The following is a 24245-nucleotide window of genomic DNA, read 5'->3' as shown; positions in this document are numbered from 1 at the left end:
GCCTTCCTCCTGGCTGGATTTGTCCACCCACTCTGTATATTATGGTACATGGAGTGCCGGCATAAGGACGGGACTATATATATATATATATATATATATATATACTCTGTATATTATGGTACATGGAGGTGCATAAGGTGGGACTATATATACTCTGTATATTATGGTACATGGAGGTGCATAAGGTGGGACTATATATATATATATATATATATATATATACTCTGTATATTATGGTACATGGAGGTGCATAAGGTGGGACTATATATATATATATATATATACTCTGTATATTATGGTACATGGAGGTGCATAAGGTGGGACTATATATATGTATATATATATATATATATATATATATATATATATATATATTCTGTATATTATGGTACATGGAGGTGCATAAGGTGGGACTATATATATATATATATGTATATATATATATATATATATATATATACTCTGTATATTATGGTACATGGAGGTGCATAAGGTGGGACTATATATATATATATATGTATATATATATATATATATATATATATATATACTCTGTATATTATGGTACATGGAGGTGCATAAGGTGGGACTATATATATATATATATATATATATATACTCTGTATATTATGGTACATGGAGGTGCATAAGGTGGGACTATATATATATATATATATATATATATATATATATACTCTGTATATTATGGTACATGGAGGTGCATAAGGTGGGACTATATATATATATATATATATATATATATATATATATATATATATATATATATATATACTCTGTATATTATGGTACATGGAGGTGCATAAGGTGGGACTATATATATATATATATATATATATATATATATATATATATATATATATATATATATATACTCTGTATATTATGGTACATGGAGGTGCATAAGGTGGGACTATATATATATATATATATATATATATATATACTCTGTATATTATGGTACATGGAGGTGCATAAGGTGGGACTATATATATATATATATATATATATATATATATACTCTGTATATTATGGTACATGGAGGTGCATAAGGTGGGACTATATATATATATATATATATATATATATATATATATATATACTCTGTATATTATGGTACATGGAGGTGCATAAGGTGGGACTAATATATATATATATATATATATATATATATATATATATATATATACTCTGTATATTATGGTACATGGAGGTGCATAAGGTGGGACTATATATATATATATATATATATATATATATACTCTGTATATTATGGTACATGGAGGTGCATAAGGTGGGACTAATATATATATATATATATATATATATATATATATATATATATATATACTCTGTATATTATGGTACATGGAGGTGCATAAGGTGGGACTATATATATATATATATATATATATATACTCTGTATATTATGGTACATGGAGGTGCATAAGGTGGGACTATATATATATATATATATATATATATATATATATATATACTCTGTATATTATGGTACATGGAGGTGCATAAGGTGGGACTAATATATATATATATATATATATATATATATATATATATATATACTCTGTATATTATGGTACATGGAGGTGCATAAGGTGGGACTATATATATATATATATATATATATATATATATATATATATATATATACTCTGTATATTATGGTACATGGAGGTGCATAAGGTGGGACTAATATATATATATATATATATATATATATATATATATACTCTGTATATTATGGTACATGGAGGTGCATAAGGTGGGACTAATATATATATATATATATATATATATATATATATATACTCTGTATATTATGGTACATGGAGGTGCATAAGGTGGGACTAATATATATATATATATATATATATATATATATATATATATATATATATATACTCTGTATATTATGGTACATGGAGGTGCATAAGGTGGGACTAATATATATATATATATATATATATATATATATACTCTGTATATTATGGTACATGGAGGTGCATAAGGTGGGACTATATATATATATATATATATATACTCTGTATATTATGGTACATGGAGGTGCATAAGGTGGGACTATATATATATATATATATATATATATATATATACTCTGTATATTATGGTACATGGAGGTGCATAAGGTGGGACTAATATATATATATATATATATATATATATATATATATATATACTCTGTATATTATGGTACATGGAGGTGCATAAGGTGGGACTATATATATATATATATATATATATATATATATACTCTGTATATTATGGTACATGGAGGTGCATAAGGTGGGACTAATATATATATATATATATATATATATATATATATATATATACTCTGTATATTATGGTACATGGAGGTGCATAAGGTGAGACTATATATATGTGGGCGCCGTCTGTGATAACACGATGGCGCTGCCACCAGCAAGGATACATGTAGTGGTCTGTCAGTGGTTGGTCCTTCCCTTCTCCCTATACCCGTGCGTTGTAAGCGAGGGCAGCGCCTACCCGCTGGATGATTCGGCAGTTGGCGCCTGAGTCGCCCCACACGCTCATGTGAATAGCACTAATCGGTTGCGGGTCTGTGATTGGATCAGGTAGGGTCATAGGTCAAAATACAAAAAAAAGTTCAAAATGCTATACGTCGACATGGTCAAAAAGTCAACACAAGCAAAAGATCGACATGAAAATGGTGGACGCAGGAAAAAGTCATCACAAGTTTTTAGGTTTTTTGGTGTACCACGCGCGCCATGCTGCGGTCAGTCGTTTTTAGTGGGTTTTTAAACTCATGTCTTCCTTTATGCATGTCGACCATGTGTTGACATCTTGCTTGTGTTGACAGTTTGCCTGTGTTGACCGTAAGCATGTTGACAATTTTCCTGTGTCGACCAATAGTGGTTGGCCTATTGAGTGTCGGCTGCTTCCCTGATATCCCCGCCAGGTCCCAGTAATGGGTGGCTGACCAGGGGGACCAATCAGGGGGTTCTCCCATAATGCAACACTTGTAACAGCTTGTATAGAGATAGAGGCGGTCCTATAAGCCATGAGGAAATTGCAGCAACGGCTTCACGTTACGGCGGCCGGAATTCAATTTTAGCAAATTCACCTTGAAACCAGCCCACGAAGGGTGAGAGATCAGGTAATGTTGCCATGACAACCGCACCTCGTATTTAATAGAATCGACTACAAAGTGTGAGCTTCCAGTCCATCTGGTAATTCTCCGGTCCAGTCTCCAGGTCTCCGGTCCAGTCTCCAGTTCTCTGGTCCAGTCCATCTGTTAATTCTATGGTCCAGTCTCCAGGTCTCTGATCCAGTCTCCAGGTCTCTGATCCAGTCCATCTGATAATTCTATGGTCCAGTCTCCAGGTCTCTGATCCAGTCTCCAGGTCTCTGATCCAGTCCATCTGATAATTCTTTGGTCCAGTCTCCAGGTCTTCGGTCCAGTCCATCTGCTAATCCTCCGATCCACTCACCAGTTCTCTGGTCCAGTCCATCTGGTAATTCTCCGGTCCAGTCTCCAGGTCTCTGATCCAGTCCATCTGCTAATCCTCTGGTCCAGTCACCAGTTCTCTGGTCCAGTTTATCTGTTAATTCTCTGATCCACTCACCAGTTCTCTGGTCCAGTACATCTGGTAATTCTCCGGTCCAGTCTCCAGGTCTCCGATCCAGTCCATCTGATAATTCTCTGGTCCAGTCTCCAGGTCTCTGGTCCAGTACATCTGCTAATTCTCCGATCCAGTCCCCAGGTCTCCGATCCATCCATCTGGTAATTCTCCAGTCCAGTCTCCAGTTCTCTAGTCCAGTCCATCTGTTAATTCTCCGGTCCAGTCTGCAGGTCTCTGATCCAGTCCATCTGATAATTCTCTGGTCCAGTCTCCAGTTCTCTGGTCCAGTCCATCTGTTAATTCTCCAGTTCACTCACCAGTTCTCTGGTCCAGTCCATCTGGTAATTCTCCGGTCCAGTCTCGAGGTCTCCGGTCCAATCCATCTGTTAATTCTCCGGTCCAGTCTCCAGGTCTCTGATCCAGTCCATCTGGTAATTCTCCAGTCCATTCACCAGTTCTCTGGTCCAGACCATCTGTTAATTCTCCAGTCCACTCAGGGCCGGATTAACAATGAGCCTGATGGAGCTACAGCTCCAGGCCCACTCTCCAAATAGGCCCATGTTGTAGCTGAGGGCCAGGGCTTTCCAACGAGCCCAGCCCCGCGTCACTAGACCCCGGGATCCGGAGATACCGCCAGGCAACTCTGGAGCGTTTTCCCCATAGGATAACATGGGACCCGTTAATTCTTCACCCGGTTCCAATGGCTGCCAGTTTCCCCTCCGGCATCACAGAAGCTCGAGGTTGATCTCAGTCGAACCCAAATCTCTGGGCCTTCAATCTAACACCTGGTCCATATGGGTTCATTGTTTCTAGAAATATTGTGGATAAACCATTTTTTTTTTTCATTTCTGAAATTTAATTTCAGGGCTGTTCATGTTGTTTGAGGACAGATTTCTCTGGAACCAAATGGCCCAGTTTCACAGGACCAAAATCATTTGAAGCCTACATGTAAATGGGTCAGTTGGTTCCGAAGATATAGCTGGTTGTTTAAAGGGGGCGGGGTGGTTTTCTCTCCCCCTCACACCAGAAAATGCAGGGACTAGGCTGGTGTAAAAAGGGCCAGTCCGGGAATGTCCCTGCATTATCCTGGGACCATATTCCCGGGTAAATCCCTGCATTTTCTGGTGTGAAAGGGGTATTATTTCAAATAGCCAGGACATGCAGTGCTCTGAATACAGTCGGGCAGCCCCCTGCTCTCTGCCCGGCTGTCAATGGCTGTCATTTCTGCCCGGTGGCTGTCCCCCAGTTACCGCGAGCATGTATTCCACCTTGGCAATGAGCATGTAATCCCACATGGCAACAAGCATGGAACCCCTGGCAATGAGCATGGAACCCCTGGCAATGAGCATGGAACCCCTGGCAATGAACATGTAGGTAAGCAACACTTATGTAGCATACTTTTTCATGGGCATTATGGTGTTGGGCATGATACGTAATGGAGATTATGGTGTGTGGCTTAACATGTAATGGAAATTATGGTGTAAATTTTGAATGCAAGCCTTAGGCGTGCAATGCCCCTGTTTGTGAAGCATATTGTGCATTATTGCTCAATCTGTTTGGGGTACTCTTTACCTAGCACGGCGCCCACGATTTTGATCGTGGGCATCGCAGGTAAAAAAAATCGTGGGCATCGCGGCCATTGAATGCACTAAAAATCGGGTGCGACGCAACCTACGCGATGCCCGCGATTTCCCATAGGGAACAATGTTAAATGTCTAAATTGACCCGATTTTCATGTTCAATGCCTCAATTGACCCGATTTTTCCATAGGAAACAATGTTAAATGGCCCACAGAGGCCAAATAGCCACCCTGAAGTGTGAAATGGCCCCCACAATTGTTAACGCCACCCCACGATCAACGTCAACCCGGTCTCCAGGTCTCTGGTTCAGTCTCCAGTTCTCTAGTCCATCTGGTAATTCTCCAGTCCGATCTCCAGTTCTCTGGTCCAGTCCATCTGATAATTCTCGGTCCGATCTCCAGTTCTCTGGTCCAGTCCATCTGATAATTCTCGGTCCGATCTCCAGTTCTCTGGTCCAGTCACCAGTTCTCCAGTCCATCTGGTAATTCTCCAGTCCACTCAACAGTTCTCTGGTCCAGTCCATCTGGTAATTCTCCAGTCCAATCTCCAGTTCTCTGGTCCAGTCCATCTGGTAATTCTTCTGTCCAGTCCAATCAGTTTGGTAATTCTCCAGTCCAATCTCCAGTTCTCTGGTCCAATCCATCTGCCAATCCTCTGGTCCAGTCACCAGTTCTCTGGTCCAGTCCCCAGTTCTCTGGTCCAGTATATCTGGTCATTTTCCGGTCCAATATTCTTCAGTCTTCAGCAGTCCAGTCCTTTTGGTATCTCTTTCTCCAGAGCTTTTTGTCAGATGGATATTAATTCTCCTGTTTTTATTTATTTTTTGCTTTTGAATTTAAGATTTTTATTGGTTTTCAATCATTGTAGATGTAAATACATTTATAAGTACCATATATACTCGAGTATAAGCCTACTTTTTCAGAACATTTTTTATGCTGGAAAAGACCCCCTCGGCTTATACTCGAGTGAGGGTCCCACTTGAGTCAATACGTTTTCCCAGTTTTTTGTTGTAAAATTAGGTGCCTCGGCTTATTTTCGGGTCGACTTATACTCGAGTATATACGGTAGTTAAGATGTACATTATAACAAAACTTGCCCACTGCAGTGGGAAACTAGAGATAAGATAACATGTCGTGAGTGTATTCGATACAAACAACCTAAATTGTGCATATAACCATAATAAGCGTTGTATTGACACGTAATAATCTATATTATCCAAATGTACTGTTCTAGTAAGGCTATGCACAGGCATGTGTAATAGTATGGTGTAATAGTGTGGAGATCATGATATATAAGTAAGTTTGGTACTTGTTTCCTAGCACGGCCACAACGATCATGATCGTGGGCATCGTGAGGAAAAATCGGGGGCATCGCATGCACTAAAAAATCGGGTGCGATGGTACCGACGCGATGCCCGCGATTTCCCCATAGGGAACAATGTTAAATGCCTCAATTTACCCGCGATGCCCCCGATTTCCCATAGGAATCAATGTTAAATGGCTCAATTTACCCAAATCATCATAGGGAACAATGGTAAATGGGCCAGAAAACCCAAAAAACACAGCTGAACAGTGAAATGTCCCCCCAAAAGTAGTTTACGCCACCCCACGATCAACGCAAACCCGAAGCGTGGCAAGCGCAGCGAGCCTGCGAGGGGCGGCGGTACGCGTCCTCCAACCTTTTCATACCCCCACTATCCACGTCGGCGTGGAGTTGAGAATAGAATAGTGTGGCGAGCGCAGCGAGACACCGAGCCCGAAGCGTGGCGAGCGCAGCGGATACCTGTGAAGCCCGCAAAGGGCCGTGTTTACCTGTGAAGGTATCCGCTGCGCTCGCCACGCTTCAGGCTCGGTGGCTTGCTGCGCTCGCCACACTATTCTATTCTCAACTCCACGCCGACGTGGATAGTGGGGGTATGAAAAGGTCGGAGGAAGCGTATCGCCGCCCCACGCGGGCTCGCGGCGCTCGCCACGCTTCGGGTTTGCGTAGATTGTGGGGTGGCGTCAACTACTTTTGGGGGGACATTTCACGGTTCAGGGGTGTTTTTTGGGTTGTCTGGCCCATTTACCATTGTTCCCTATGATGATTTGGGTAAATTGAGCCATTTAACATTGATTCCTATGGGAAATCGGGGGCATCGCGGGTAAATTGAGGCATTTAACATTGTTCCCTATGGGGAAATCGGGGGCATCGCGTCTGGACCATTTAAGCCTTTTTTAGCCGCATACGACGCGACCGACGCGATATTGACTTTTTACAATGCATTTCAATGGGAAAATCAGGGGCATGGCGTCGGTCGCGTCGCAGACCACTAAAAATGACACCCGATGCCCGCGATTGTGGCCGTGCTAGGAAACAAGTACCGTAAGTTTTATTTATTTATTAACAGTTTCTTATATAGTGCAGCATATTCCGTTACAGCGTCTTATATAGCGCAGAAGATTCCGTTACAGTGTCTTATATAGTGTAGCAGAGTCCGTTACAGTGTCTTATATAGCGCAGCAGATTCCGTTACAGTGTGTTATATAGCGCAGCAGATTCCGTTACAGCGTCTTATATAGTGCAGCAGATTCCGTTAGTGTCTTATATAGCGCAGCAGATTCCGTTACAGCGTCTTATATAGCGCAGCAGATTCCGTTACAGTGTCTTATATAGCGCAGCAGATTCCGTTACAGTGTCTTATTTAGCGCAGCAGATTCCGTTACAGCGTCTTATATAGCGCAGCAGATTCCGCTACAGTGTCTTATATAGCGCAGCAGATTCCGTTACAGTGTCTTATATAGCGCAGCAGATTCCGTTACAGTGTCTTATATAGCGCAGCAGATTCCGCTACAGTGTCTTATATAGCGCAGCAGATTCCGCTACAGTGTCTTATATAGCGCAGCAGATGCCGTTACAGTGTCTTATATAGCGCAGCAGATTCCGTTACAGCGTCTTATATAGCGCAGCAAATTCCGTTACAGTGTCTTATATAGCGCAGCAGATTCCATTACAGTGTCTTATATAGCGCAGCAGATTCCGTTACAGCGTCTTATATAGCGCAGCAGATTCCGTTACAGTGTCTTATATAGCGCAGCAGATTCCGTTACAGTGTCTTATATAGCTCAGCAGATTCCGTTACAGTGTCTTATATAGCGCAGCAGATTCCGTTACAACGTCTTATATATAGCGCAGCAGATTCCGTTACAGCGTCTTATATAGCGCAGCAGATTCTGTTACAGCGTCTTATATAGCGCAGCAGATTCTGTTACAGCGTCTTATATAGCGCAGCAGATTCCGTTACAGTGTCTTATATAGCGCAGCAGATTCCGTTACAGCGTCTTATATAGCGCAGCAGATTCCGTTACAGTGTCTTATATAGCGCAGCAGATTCCGTTACAGTGTCTTATATAGCGCAGCAGATTCCGTTACAGTGTCTTATATAGCGCAGCAGATTCCGTTACAGTGTCTTATATAGCGCAGCAGATTCCGTTACAGTGTCTTATATAGCGCAGCAGATTCCGCTACAGTGTCTTATATAGCGCAGCAGATTCCGCTACAGTGTCTTATATAGCGCAGCAGATTCCGTTACAGTGTCTTATATAGCGCAGCAGATTCCGTTACAGCGTCTTATATAGCGCAGCAAATTCCGTTACAGTGTCTTATATAGCGCAGCAGATTCCATTACAGTGTCTTATATAGCGCAGCAGATTCCGTTACAGCGTCTTATATAGCGCAGCAGATTCCGTTACAGTGTCTTATATAGCGCAGCAGATTCCGTTACAGTGTCTTATATAGCTCAGCAGATTCCGTTACAGTGTCTTATATAGCGCAGCAGATTCCGTTACAGTGTCTTATATAGCGCAGCAGAATCCGTTACAGCGTCTTATATAGCGCAGCAAATTCCGTTACAGTGTCTTATATAGCGCAGCAGATTCCATTACAGTGTCTTATATAGCGCAGCAGATTCCGTTACAGCGTCTTATATAGCGCAGCAGATTCCGTTACAGTGTCTTATATAGCGCAGCAGATTCCGTTACAGTGTCTTATATAGCTCAGCAGATTCCGTTACAGTGTCTTATATAGCGCAGCAGATTCCGTTACAACGTCTTATATATAGCGCAGCAGATTCCGTTACAGCATCTTATATAGCGCAGCAGATTCTGTTACAGCGTCTTATATAGCGCAGCAGATTCCGTTACAGTGTCTTATATAGCGCAGCAGATTCCGTTACAACGTCTTATATATAGCGCAGCAGATTCCGTTACAGTGTCTTATATAGCGCAGCAGATTCCGTTACAACGTCTTATATATAGCGCAGCAGATTCCGTTACAGTGTCTTATATAGCGCAGCACATTCCGTTACAGTGTCTTATATAGCGCAGCAGATTCCGTTACAGTGTCTTATATAGCGCAGCAGATTCTGTTACAGCGTCTTATATAGCGCAGCAGATTCCGTTACAGTGTCTTATATAGCGCAGCAGATTCCGTTACAGCGTCTTATATAGCGCAGCAGATTCCGTTACAGCGTCTTATATAGCGCAGCAGATTCCGTTACAGTGTCTTATATAGCGCAGCAGATTCCGTTAGTGTCTTATATAGCGCAGCAGATTCCGTTACAGCGTCTTATATAGCGCAGCAGATTCCGTTGTGCTTTACAATAGGAGACAGTGATACAACAAACAGAGTATTTACAGACAGTCAAAATGTAGGAGGGCCCTGCTCGCAAGCTTACAATCTAAAAGTTAAATTGTGCTATATAAAATAGGTTGATAATCATGTAGGATAAGACAAGAAAAACAAGAGGAGAGAAAGGAGAAGGGGAGGGGGGGTAGAGGGGGGTAGTCAGTCCGGTAGATGTCTAGCAAATGTCAAGTTAGGGTGATACTAATAGTCAGAGACCTGAGAGAGAGGGTTCAGGAGATATATTTCAGTAGATTTAGATTCACATAATGGTGATGGAATAATTTGATGTAACCTCCCAGTAAGTTTAGGTGTGGGAATAGTTTTCTTCTGTGTGTGGCCCTCGCTTTCTGCGCTTCTGCTCGTGTTGATGTAAAGGGTTGCCTTTTTTCCATGAAGGAGAGAGATGAATTGGAGAGAAACATTGTACGTTTATCGAACAGGAGGAGTAGAAACAATCTTGAGCGTAATTCAGTCAACGTCGGAGAGGATGATGTAATCCAGCGTGTAAATGTTATAGTAAGCAGGGGGATATGTTGGGAGCATTTAAAGGCAGATGTCCAAATATCAGATCTCAGGCATAGGCATACCTGGGGATCTAGTGGATATCTGGTTAGGTATAATTCGCTGATAAAATTCAATACTTTCCTCCAAAATTTTTATAGTTTTGAGCAGGCCCAAAAGCAGTGGAAAAAGGTTGCGTCTCTTATGCCACATTTTGGGCATAGTCCGGTTGCATTGTGTTTGCTTTGGGCAGGTACTATATATAATCTACGTATAGTCTTGAAATGAACTTCCTGCAGATAGGAAGATTGTAATAGGGAGTGTACCAAGTAGAGGAATATTAATGGAATAATGAGTATATCATATAAATATTTGGTATTTGTGAAATAGTATGAACATAGGTAGAAGTGGGTCAGTATCTTGTGTGGCTCAGAGATTAGGTATAATCGAGGTTACGTAGTGTCTTACTTGGAGATACATAACGAATTGGTTATTAGGGAGATTTTATGTGTTGCTTACAGATGAGAATGGTAGAAATGTTCCACCGGGATCAAACATTGTTGTAGCCGAATCTTGGCCTTTGTGTTTCCAGATTTGATACTGAAGATTGTACAAAGAAGAGCTGCCTGGTTGATCCTGCCAGTAGCATATGCTTGTCTCAATGATTAAGCCATGCACGTGTAAGTGCACACGGCCGTACTGTGAAACTGCGAATGGCTCATTAAATCACTTATGGTTGTGGGCTACCCCAGATAGGGATATGAGTGCTAGAATATTCTCTGTGAAGGTGTTTGCTGAGATGTGGCCATGCATCATAGGTGTGTGGGGATAAGTTTTGGAGAGGTGTGGAGTAGGGCTGACAGGGAGAAAGGAGCAACCATCTCTGCTGCAAGTTCGGAATTGGTATATATAGATGAGTCCGTTAGCCAGTCTGATATGATTCTGAAATGAGCGGACCAGGAGTAAAATTGGGTATTTGGGATACGCAAGCCACCTTTAGATTTATCTAGCATTAGTTTAGCGAGTGCCATTCGGGATCAAGGGAGAAGTTGTAGCTTGTATAAGATTTTCGGGAAAATAATTGACTTTAGTACTGCTGTTCTTCCCAACAGTGATATAGGGAGTTTTGTCCATCCATCGTATTGTGTTTTAATGGTATTGAGTAGAGGTGTAAGTTATATATGTGGTATATGCACCAGCTAGTACCCAACACTCTCAGGGGTAAAAGATGGGATGTTTATCTATTTATTTAGCACTATAGAAGATAATAGAATCTTACTGGTTGCTATGGGAACCTCCCATCTTAGTAATTATACAACTCACACCCCTTTTCCACGACTTATAAATCCCAGGTTTTTGCATGTGAATGTTCACCGGGAAATGTTGACCATTTTGTTGACCATTTCACCCTACTGTCGATGCGCCCCCCTCCACGCTGGTGCCCGCCCGTCACTAACACCCCGGACCACAACTGGACCACTCCCACTGGTGCCCACACTCACAGCTGTCCCCCTGCCAGTGCCCATCCGCCTGTTGCTGATCAGCCTGCCCCTCCACCCCTGACCCCCCACTGGTGCCCGCCCACCCTTCATTGAGATCACATTGAGTTTCCAGTGAGACCCTAGAAAATGCCCTGAAATCACCTCGTGTGTAGGCCCCATTAGCAATGTATCTGCTCATCCTATTGGGGCCTACAGATTGAAGTTAAGCAAGTTAATGCTGATTGCAGTCGCACATAACACAAACACGGGCGATGCGCAGTCTCTGACTAGATCTGGTTACACATCTTCCGGCTATAGGGATGCGCGGGGCCACACATCGCTATTGCTAGGGGCCCTACACAAATCTGTGCTTCATTTGTAAGCGATCTAGTCATTTTAAGTCAGATTGCTTAGAGAATAGCCCCCATTGCTACGTGTGTAGGCCCCATGTTCTTCTCCCACATTCACCAGTCATCTTATATTATTATCTCTCTAAGGGCCACGTTTATCAAACAATATTTGCAGCTTAATCCCCCAAAACACCCGCTATTGGAAGTTAGCCGAAAATATTAAGTATCCCCCGAATGTGCCAAAGTGGGACCGCAGCAGGAATCTCCGATCCCTCCTGCATCGCAGTCGGCCGCATCCCCCATAGATTACTATGTATGAACATCGGGCAGCCCGGCTTCGCATCCCTGGGGTCGGCGCTATCCACGCCTGTGCAGACTCATGCCTTCTGGCTGAGCGAATCACAGGGACGGGCACCTTTCAGCGCCGTGTCCCTGCGAGCGGCGCTAATATCGCATTTTACATCCTTGGCGGTAACTTTCCAGATCACATTGAAAATGGGATAATTGATAAATGGGCCCCTAATGCCAAAGATAATTGATGTTGGGAATCTGGATTTATGATTCGGTCTGCTTTGGTTTTGTGTTCAGCATTTGACTCACTGGTGGCCTCCAGTGGTAGGTCTGCGCCACATCAGCTCAATATTCTGTGATCAATTATTCACAAGGCTGTGAGGTAATTAGCTCGTTAAGCACAAACCTGGGAGCTGCCTGGATCTCTAACAGGTGTAATTAATCACCTGAGTCCTTTATAGGGCAGGCTCTCCTGCAATACTCTGCCAGTGATAGCTTCCTGCAGCTAATCCCGGTCCCTGCTTGCGTGTCTGTGCCCAGTCCCCAGACTCATCCTGTCCCAGTCCTGGCATCAGTGCCTGGCCTTTGGTTGTTGTGCCATCACAAAGTTTTCAGTTCCTGTGCCCGGTCCAGTCTCACTGGTTATTCTCATCTCGGTTCACGTAAGTGCTCCTGTGGAGCCTGGTTATTTTCCATTTGTTCTTTTGGAGAGCTGCCAAGCTCTTTTAGTTATTGGGCCATTCAGCCCGTTGTCTAGTTTGTTAGGGTTCAGGATTGCGCCCAGTCGTGGGCCAAGCCCATTTCCTCCCTCTGGTAGTAACCAGTTATTTACCTTTGTTTCCTTTTTGCTTGCCCTTTCTATGCATTTAATAGGCATCGCCTTCCCCGTTCAGTCCGGGTTTTGTTTTGGGGATTCGCCTCTTAGCCTTGTCTCCTTTTTGTGTGGAGATTCCCTGTACTCCGTCTCTTGTGCTTGCGACTGGGTCGCATTTCCCTCATTGGCCAGGTGCCGGTAGATAGGGGCATCTTTCAGTTAGGCCCGTTAGCTAGAGTATCCTCTTGAGTACCCCCTGACGATCACTAACTCTTTGTCCTTACATAGGACCTGGCTGCATCGGGGTTGGAGCGGGCCTAACTCGCTCCTTCGAACGTGGCGGCCACAGGTGAAGCCTAGTTCCTGCAGGGGTTTGACATCTGACCGGGGGACTCAATAGAGTCAGTGTAGGTTTCGCTGTGGCCGTTCTAAACAGCGTTCCCGGCTCACGCCTGATCTCCAGCCTCCGGTAGTGACACCCAGTGCCTGAAGTCTTAAGCAACGTTTCGGTGTATTAGGACCGTTATCAAGGAGCTTGAGAGCAGCACACCAAAACAAAAGTAGATACAGGTGCCTTCCTAGGTACTGCAGACTCGGAGTCCAATACAATCCACACAATGGCGGCACTCAGTCCAATAATAAATCAGGAAATGGCTATGCAGTCAACGTTTCGAAGTTTAATCACACTGGTCAATGTCCTGATGAAGAAGTGTGATTAAACTTCGAAACGTGGACTGAGTGCCGCCATTGTGTGTGTATGTATGTATGTATGTATATATATATATATATATATATATATATATATGTGTGTGTGTGTGTGTGTGTGTGTATATATATGTATATATATGTGTGTATATATATATATATATATATATATATATATATATGTGTGTGTGTCATGTTTCCTGGCGGCACTCGAACAATAAATCAGGCATAAGCAGATGCCATAGACGCCAACGTTTCAATACTTTAACGTATTTTCGTCAGGGCAGCAATTTACAAGTCAAACACTCACTATTCTTGTAGTGCTCACCATCACCAAACTTCCTCCCAGCGCCGGAAACGGACCTCCGTCACCCTTGCGCCCAGGAAGTAATCACCCTGTGCAATACCTTCACCACCATATTGCTTAAGGGAAAGAACAAATTAAATATGTTACATAAGTATTGGCAAGTTATGCATCCACAAAACACAGCACAAATAGCAGTGTAAACCCATGGTTTCATTCAGACCTGCAGGGCTAAATGTGTTCAATAAAAAAATCCACTTTGCCTCTTTTTGCAAGAGCATCTTAGATCTATTTCCCCCACGTATCAGTGGCGGCACATGATCTATTACCATATGTTTAAAAGCTGTGGGTGAGTGACGTGCCTCTGCATAATTACGGGCTACTGGCTGATTGCTGATCCCGGCCAGGATGGCAGCCCGAATCGCCATCCTATGCTGTGCCATCCTGACCTTGAACTGGCAATCAGTTTTGCCCACATAATATTTTCCACATGGGCAGATTAATACATACACAACGAACATTGATGTGCAGCCCAAACGATGTATCTTGAAGTTTCTAGGTTCAGAAGGATGTTTAATGGTCATGCCAGACAGCATGTACCCACAGGTCACACAGCCTGTACATTTATAACAGCCTAGTTTGGCACTTCCCCAAAAAGCTGTTGATTTGTTTTTGCACATCTCAGTAACATCCGAATGGACCACAAAATCACGTTACTTTTGCCATTTCAATAGCTAGTCATCACCTTTTTATGTTTGAGTGAGGGCTGGGTCTGTGGCCACAATCGGCCAATGTTTTCTTAGGGCAGATCTGGCCAACTGACTGGAGGTATTAAATCTATTAGGCCAAATGATGGTGTCAGTATGACTTTTTTTAGCCTTTTTAATAAGGGTGCTGTCTCTAGTTCTCCTCATCACCTTATCCTTAGTTTTAATAAGATCACTCCGGTCATAGCCTCTCTGAATAAATTTCTCCATCATAAGATCCAGTTGATATTCTGCCTCCTCATCACTGTTACATATTCTCCTGACTCGTAAAAATTGGGAGAAAGGTAATCCTTTGTGTACAGATATAGGATGAAAACTGGATGGGGGCAATAAAACATTTCTATCTGTAGATAGATCTATCTGTGATTATATTTTTATATATATATATATATATATATATATATATATATATATATATATATATATATATATATATATATATATATATATATATATATATATATATATATATATATATATATATATATATATATATATATATTCTGCCATTGAATACACTAGAGGTTACTTCCTGGTCACACAGCATTGTTTGACCTGGATGTTGATATCTGCCACTGAGTGGGTGTACTCAGTGAAACTGGGACAAAAACTTTGTTTATTTGTATGGGCCAGCCTTAACAAGAGCGCTGTTAACTGGTAAAATATATATTCCTGCAAAAAAACTATTTTCTGTACCCATTCATTTTGAGATACTACAGAAAGTGCAATTGTACCTTTGTCAACCAAGTCGTCAAGTGCCCCTGAGGAAGTCACGCAGGTGACGAAACGCGTTGGGCCAGTTGTTGCATTGGAAAAATTGTACATTACGTTAATTGTCATCTTCAAAATGACTATATGTATTTGTGTATTGTATATGAGCCGAATTGTTAAGGCTTTTATTGAATAAATGTTTTAAACAAATGTGAGGAATAAGTTGTGTACCTTCACCTATAAGCGCACTCTGTTCCTTTTTCTATATATATATATATATATATATATATATATATATATATATATATATATATATATATTACACACACACGCACAGAAAACCGGCACTCTGCCAGATGATATAAAAAATAGCTGACCGCGGTGCCTAACAGGGCACAAGATGTATAGCAGGCATACTGAGCAGCACTCTGGTGGGTTTTGTAAAGAAAGACTCCACACAGGGAAGAGTCAAGTCAACGTTTCGGATTTGACTTGTTTGTAGTCTTGACTGTTCCCTGTGTGGAGTCTTTCTTTACAAAACCTGCCAGAGTGCTGCTGAATATCCCTGCTACGTATACTCAGTATGTACAGAAGTGTGGTGATTTGGGTGGGCCACAGTGATGTATAATGGGCCCTGATTCTGGGAGGGAGATGGCCGTGCACCCAGCTGACCATTGTGTTTTCTTCATATCCAGAGAAATTGTGGACAGCTCCGGAGTTGTTGCGCATGGGGAGACCTCCTCCGCAGGGGACACAGAAGGGGGACATCTACAGCTTTGGGGTCATCCTGCAGGAAATCGCATTACGGAATGGGGCCTTTTACATCCAAGGCATGGACCTCAGCCCAAAGGGTAACGTCATGTGTGAGACCGTGTCCCCTCCCATGTATAGTGTATGTATATATGGCACTGGGAACGTCATGTGTGAGACCGTGTCCCCTCCCGTGTATACTGCATGTATACCTGGCACTGGGAACGTCATGTGTGAGACCGTGTCCCCTCCCGTGTATACTGCATGTATACCTGGCACTGGGAACGTCATGTGTGAGACCGTGTCCCTTCCCGTGTATACTGCATGTATACCTGGCACTGGGAACATCATGTGTGAGACCGTGTCCCTTCCCGTGTATACCTGGAACTGGGGACGTCATGTGAGGGAACGTCATGTGTGAGACTGTGTCCCCTCCCGTGTATACTGCCAGGTATACCTGGTACTGGGAATGTCATGTGTGAGACCGTGTCCCTTCCCGTGTATACTGCATGTATACCTGGAACTGGGGACGTCATGTGAGGGAACGTCATGTGTGAGACCGTGTCCCTTCCCGTGTATACTGCATGTATACCTGGTACTGGGAATTTCATGTGTGAGACAGTGTCCCCTCCCGTGTATACTGCATGTATACCTGGCACTGGGAACGTCATGTGTGAGACCGTGTCCCTTCCCGTGTATACTGCATGTATACCTGGCACTGGGAACGTCATGTGTGAGACCGTGTCCCTTCCCGTGTATACTGTATGTATATATGGCACTGGGAACGTCATGTGTGAGACCGTGTCCCTTCCCGTGTATACTGCATGTATACCTGGCACTGGGAACGTCATGTGTGAGACCGTGTCCCTTCCCGTGTATACTGCAGGTATACATGGCACTGGGAACGTCATGTGTGAGACCGTGTCCCCTCCCGTGTATACTGCATGTATATATGGCACTGGGAACGTCATGTGTGAGACCGTGTCCCCTCCCGTGTATACTGCATGTATACCTGGCACTGGGAACGTCATGTGTGAGACCGTGTCCCCTCCCGTGTATACTGCATGTATATATGGCACTGGAAACGTCATGTGTAAGACCGTGTCCCTTCCCGTGTATACTGAATGTATACCTGGTACTGGGAATGTCATGTGTGAGACCTTGTCCCTTCCCGTGTATACTGAATGTATACCTGGAACTGGGGACGTCATGTGAGGGAACGTCATGTGTGAGACCGTGTCCCTTCCCGTGTATACTGAATGTATACCTGGAACTGGGGATGTCATGTGAGGGAACGTCATGTGTGAGACCTTGTCCCTTCCCGTGTATACTGCATGTATACCTGGCACTGGGAACGTCATGTGTGAGACCGTGTTCCCTCCTGTGTATACTGCATGTATACCTGGAACTGGGGACGTCATGTGAGGCAAAGGTCATGTGTGAGACCGTGTCCCTTCCCGTGTATACTGAATGTATACCTGGAACTGGGGACGTCATGTGAGGGAACGTCATGTGTGAGACCGTGTCCCTTCCCGTGTATACTGAATGTATACCTGGAACTGGGGACGTCATGTGAGGGAACGTCATGTGTGAGACTGTGTCCCTTCCCGTGTATACTGAATGTATACCTGGAACTGGGGACGTCATGTGAGGGAGCGTCATGTGTGAGACTGTGTCCCTTCCTGTGTATACCTCAGTTATACCTGGTACTGGGAATGTCATGTGTGAGACCGTGTCCCCCCGTGTATACTGCAGGTATACCTGGCACTGGGAACGTCATGTGTGAGACCGTGTCCCTTCCCGTGTATACTGCATGTATACCTGGAACTGGGGACGTCATGTGAGGGAACGTCATGTGTGAGACTGTGTCCCCTCCCGTGTATACTGCCAGGTATACCTGGTACTGGGAATGTCATGTGTGAGACCGTGTCCCTTCCCGTGTATACTGCATGTATACCTGGAACTGGGGACGTCATGTGAGGCAAAGGTCATGTGTGAGACCGTGTCCCTTCCCGTATATACTGAATGTATACCTGGAACTGGGGACGTCATGTGAGGGAACGTCATGTGTGAGACCGTGTCCCTTCCCGTGTATACCGGGAACTGGGGACGTCATGTGAGGGAACGTCATGTGTGAGACCGTGTCCCTTCCCGTGTATACTGAATGTATACCTGGAACTGGGGACGTCATGTGAGGGAACGTCATGTGTGAGACCGTGTCCCTTCCCGTGTATACTGCATGTATACCTGGAACTGGGGACGTCATGTGAGGGAACGTCATGTGTGAGACTGTGTCCCCTCCCGTGTATACTGCCAGGTATACCTGGTACTCGGAATGTCATGTGTGAGACCGTGTCCCTTGCCGTGTATACTGCATGTATACCTGGAACTGGGGACGTCATGTGAGGCAAAGGTCTTGTGTGAGACCGTGTCCCTTCCCGTGTATACTGAATGTATACCTGGTACTGGGAATGTCATGTGTGAAACCGTGTCCCTTCCCGTGTATACTGCATGTATACCTGGAACTGGGGACGTCATGTGAGGCAAAGGTCATGTGTGAGACCGTGTCCCTTCCCGTGTATACTGAATGTATACCTGGAACTGGGGACGTCATGTGAGGGAACGTCATGTGTGAGACCGTGTCCCTTCCCGTGTATACTGAATGTATACCTGGAACTGGGGACGTCATGTGAGGGAACGTCATGTGTGAGACCTTGTCCCTTCCCGTGTATACTGCATGTATACCTGGCACTGGGAACGTCATGTGTGAGACCGTGTCCCCTCCCGTGTATACTGCATGTATACCTGGAACTGGGGACGTCATGTGAGGCAAAGGTCATGTGTGAGACCGTGTTTCTTCCCGTGTATACTGAATGTATACCTGGAACTGGGGACGTCATGTGAGGGAACGTCATGTGTGAGACCGTGTCCCTTCCCGTGTATACTGAATGTATACCTGGAACTGGGGACGTCATGTGAGGGAACGTCATGTGTGAGACTGTGTCCCTTCCTGTGTATACCTCAGTTATACCTGGTACTGGGAATGTCATGTGTGAGACCGTGTCCCCGCTGTGTATACTGCAGGTATACCTGGCACTGGGAACGTCATGTGTGAGACCGTGTCCCTTCCCGTGTATACTGCATGTATACCTGGAACTGGGGACGTCATGTGAGGGAACGTCATGTGTGAGACCGTGTCCCTTCCCGTGTATACCGGGAACTGGGGACGTCATGTGAGGGAACGTCATGTGTGAGACCGTGTCCCTTCCCGTGTATACTGAATGTATACCTGGAACTGGGGACGTCATGTGAGGGAACGTCATGTGTGAGACCGTGTCCCTTCCCGTGTATACCGGGAACTGGGGACGTCATGTGAGGGAACGTCATGTGTGAGACTGTGTCCCTTCCCGTGTATACTGAATGTATACCTGGAACTGGGGACGTCATGTGAGGGAACGTCATGTGTGAGACTGTGTCCCCTCCCGTGTATACTGCCAGGTATACCTGGTACTGGGAATGTCATGTGTGAGACCGTGTCCCTTCCCGTGTATACTGCATGTATGCCTGGAACTGGGGACGTCATGTGAGGGAACGTCATGTGTGAGACCGTGTCCCTTCCCGTGTATACTGCATGTATACCTGGTACTGGGAATTTCATGTGTGAGACAGTGTCCCCTCCCGTGTATACTGCATGTATAGCTGCACTGGGAACGTCATGTGTGAGACCATGTCCCCTCCTGTGTATACTGTATGTATACCTGGCACTGGGAACGTCATGTGTGAGACCGTGTCCATTCCCGTGTATACTGAATGTATACCTGGAACTGGGGACGTCATGTGAGGGAACGTCATGTGTGAGACCGTGTCCCTTCCCGTGTATACTGAATGTATATCTAGAACTGGGGACGTCATGTGAGGGAACGTCATGTGTGAGACCGTGTCCCTTCCCGTGTATACCTGGAGCTGGGGACGTCATGTGAGGGAACGTCATGTGTGAGACCGTGTCCCTTCCCGTGTATACTGAATGTATACCGGGAATTGGGGACGTCATGTGAGGGAACGTCATGTGTGAGACCGTGTCCCTTTCCGTGTATACTGCATGTCCACCTGGTACTGGGAATGTCATGTGTGAGACCGTGTATACTGCATGTACACCTGGTACTGGGAACGTCATCTGTGAGACCTTGTCGCTTCCCGTGTATACTGCATGTATACCTGGTACTGGGAATGTCATGTGTGAGACAGTGTCCCTTCCCGTGTATACTGAATGTATACCTGGAACTGGGGACGTCATGTGAGGGAACGTCATGTGTGAGACCTTGTCGCTTCCCGTGTATACTGAATGTACACCTGGCACTGGGAATGTCATGTGTGAGACCGTGTATACTGCATGTACACCTGGTACTGGGAACGTCATCTGTGAGACCTTGTCGCTTCCCGTGTATACTGCATTTATACCTTTCATCAGACAGCAGTCCCTGTGCTAGAACCATCCATGCTGCAGATATACATACATACGTAGCATAGATGCACCTAGAATGCGCCATAATTTCTTTCTCTCCAGAGATCGTCCAGAAAGTGCGCAATGGGCAGCGGCCATATTTCCGGCCCACGGTAGACAGCAGCTGTCACAGCGAGGAACTGGGGGTCCTCATGGACCGGTGCTGGGCTGAGGACCCGCTGGAGAGACCGGAATTCAATCAAATTAAGATCTATATCTGCAAGTTCAACAAGTAAGAACTCTGGGGAGAGACGAAACACCCTGCTCGCTGTACACACTCAGACCACTCAATGTTCCCATGTATTACAGGGAGGGTACCACTAGCATCCTGGATAACTTACTGTCCCGCATGGAACAATACGCAAATAACCTGGAGAAACTGGTAGAGGAGAGAACGCAGGCGTACCTGGAGGAGAAGCGCAAGGCGGAGAACCTGCTGTACCAGATCCTACCACAGTGAGCAGCGCAGGCGAGCAGTATATATATATATATATATCCAAATGACTGGCACTCCAGTACTGTAGCAGCGATGCAGGTGCCCCTCCAAAGAAATTGTAAATATATGTCCAGGGAACGGATGGCACTCTGCTTCAATAATAACGTAGGCGACACAAGGTCTGTGGTCAACGTTTCAGTGATCTAGTCACTTTCATCAAGACCTGGAACAGTGTTGTACATACATGACATATATAGACATACTTACAAACTTGTGCACCTCTCACCAACCACGCTCCATCCCGGAGTCAGGTGACGTCATTGCTGCGCATCAGCGCTGACGGCCCGGCATCATAGGGGGGCGTGCTCACACCGGCGTCTGGGGTTGCCATGGGGAAGGGGGCGTGTACGTACACCCATCCTAACGGAGTGTTGCTGAGGCCGTCAGCAGATCACAGGAACGGCCAGACTTCGTACAGGATGGAAGTCAGATCACTGTGGGCAACCCACATACTGTGGAATAAACAAATAACGATTCAATAAAAATATGCATTCGGACAGAGGCAAATAAAATCAGACTGTGATATATTATGTTTCGCTGGGTTTAATGAACTCAACTGTGAGTATGGAGATGTGAAACAATATACGCAAACCGTGCACATTGGGGTTGTAACTCTGAGTTGTGTGGCAATAATAATGGCTGTATATACGGACATTATAATAATGAAGCACCGTAATATACGGACAGTATGCATTAGCTAAAATAGCAATTGGACTCTATGATGAAGGGTGAAGCTGTAAGAAAGGGGCAAAAGATAACATTTCATTAAGGCCAGAGGGATGAATGGTTTGTAAATTCCCCGTAGTGCTGGAATACAGGCTGTGAAAAGATTCTGAACTCACAACCTGAAATATACTGGACCAGACGGGTTTATTTCTACAGCTTTTGGAATTGACATTATCGAGAAATGATTTTCTCTTTAATGGTGCATTGTACGTCCAACACTCAGGGTGTGCGATGGGATCCTGTGTAGCGCCTAGTTTCACTAACATATTTATGTTCGAAACTGAGGAAGATTTTTTCTTCACTGACACCCTAATTTCGAAAAACATTTTGGGGTACACTAGATATATTGATGATATCTTCTTATTATGGTCAGGCTCTCAATCACAATTTGAAACTGCTATTCACAACATCAATGCCCTAAACTCAACCATCAAACTGACGTTCGGATGTAGCTACGAATCAGTCCATTACCTGGATGTACAAATGACTCAAAACCACAATGGCCATCTGCAAACAAGCCTGTTTTATAAGAAAACCGACCGTAATACTATATTACAGGGAGAAAGTCATCATCCACTACCATTAAAAAACGCTTTGCCATTTTCACAGTTTTTTAGAATTATACGCATCTGCAGTGATCCCGCTGACACACTGGCACAAATTGATGCCATGCTACTAAAATTCCTGAAGAGAGGCTACCATCACAAAACGCTGATGAAGGCTAAAAGAAAAGCCTTAGCCATCTCCAGACAAGAGGCATTGACACCAAAAGTCCAATCGGAAAACCAGAGCAAGATTGTATGGCCACAGGACTATAGCACCACCAGTAAAGAACTTATGGAATCTGCTAAAGCTTCCTGGCCCATTGTATCCGGTGACCCACAATTAAAAAGCTTGAAAAACTCCACCATCTTACCTTCGTATCGGAGAGGAACAAATCTTAAAGATGCGCTCATCCACAATGATGTTACAGGGATGGATACAGTCAGACCAAGTCACTTCTGGTAATCATCGCTGCACAGGCTGTGCAACATGCAGTACCATGGGAATTGGGGACACTTTCAGACACCCGGCATCTGGCAAGGTTTTTAAAATCAAATACCCCCTCACTTGCTCCAGCCGATATGTGGTATACCAAATTCGCTGTCCGTGTGGATGACTATATATTGGTAAAACCACCAGACAGCTGAAAGAACGCATAGCGCTACACCGGTCACATATACGTGCTGCATTGGAAGGAAAACCCATGGATCAGCCGCTACAGAGACTTTCACCACTCCATCTCCAACCCTAAGTGTAAGATGATTGACTGGGTACCTCCCAATCGCAGAGGAGGCGATAGAGGAAAAATCCTGGATTTACAAACTACAAACCATTCATCCCTCTGGCCTTAATGAAATGTATTCTTTTGCCCCTTTCTTACAGCTTCACCCTTCATCATAGAGTCCAATTGCTATTTTAGCTAATGCATACTGTCCGTATATTACGGTGCTTCATTATTCTAATGTCCGTATATACGGCCATTATTATTGCCGCACAACTCAGAGTTACAACCCCAATGTGCACGGTTTGCGTATATTGTTTCACATCTCCATACTCACAGTTGAGTTCATTAACCCCAGCTAAACATAATATATCACAGTCTGATTTTATTTGCCTCTGTCCGAATGCATATTTTTATTGAATCGTTATTTGTTGATTCCACAGTATGTGGGCTGCCCACAGTGATCTGACTTCCATCCTGTACGAAGTCTGGCCGTTCCTGCGATCTGCTGACGGCCTCAGCAACACTCAGTTAGGATGGGTGTACGTACACGCCCCCTTCCCCATGGCAACCCCAGACGCCGGTGTGAGCACGCCCCCCTATGATGCTGGGCCGTCAGCGCTGATGCGCAGCAATGACGTCACCTGACTCCGGGATGGAGCGTGGTTGGTGAGAGG

At 44.4% G+C, this 24245-nt stretch overlaps 1 protein-coding gene across 3 annotated transcripts in view; it reads left to right on the top strand.

Annotated features, from left to right (window-relative positions):
• Window positions 1-24245, top strand: part of NPR2 (natriuretic peptide receptor 2) — a 176706-nt gene that overhangs the window by 110125 nt on the left and 42336 nt on the right. For all 3 annotated transcript variants that reach the window (XM_083155498.1, XM_083155497.1, XM_083155499.1), the window contains 3 exons: window positions 16527-16682; window positions 21146-21314; window positions 21392-21538. In XM_083155498.1, coding sequence (XP_083011624.1) covers window positions 16527-16682; window positions 21146-21314; window positions 21392-21538 — 472 coding nt within the window. The remainder of the gene's footprint in view (window positions 1-16526; window positions 16683-21145; window positions 21315-21391; window positions 21539-24245) is intronic.

Source organism: Crinia signifera, chromosome 1 (genome assembly GCF_055691185.1).
Source record: "Crinia signifera chromosome 1, ASM5569118v1, whole genome shotgun sequence".
Classification (NCBI taxonomy): Eukaryota; Metazoa; Chordata; class Amphibia; order Anura; family Myobatrachidae; genus Crinia; species Crinia signifera.
The sequence above is the reverse complement of the archived record's forward strand: the minus strand, read 5'-3'. Positions and strand labels throughout refer to the sequence as shown.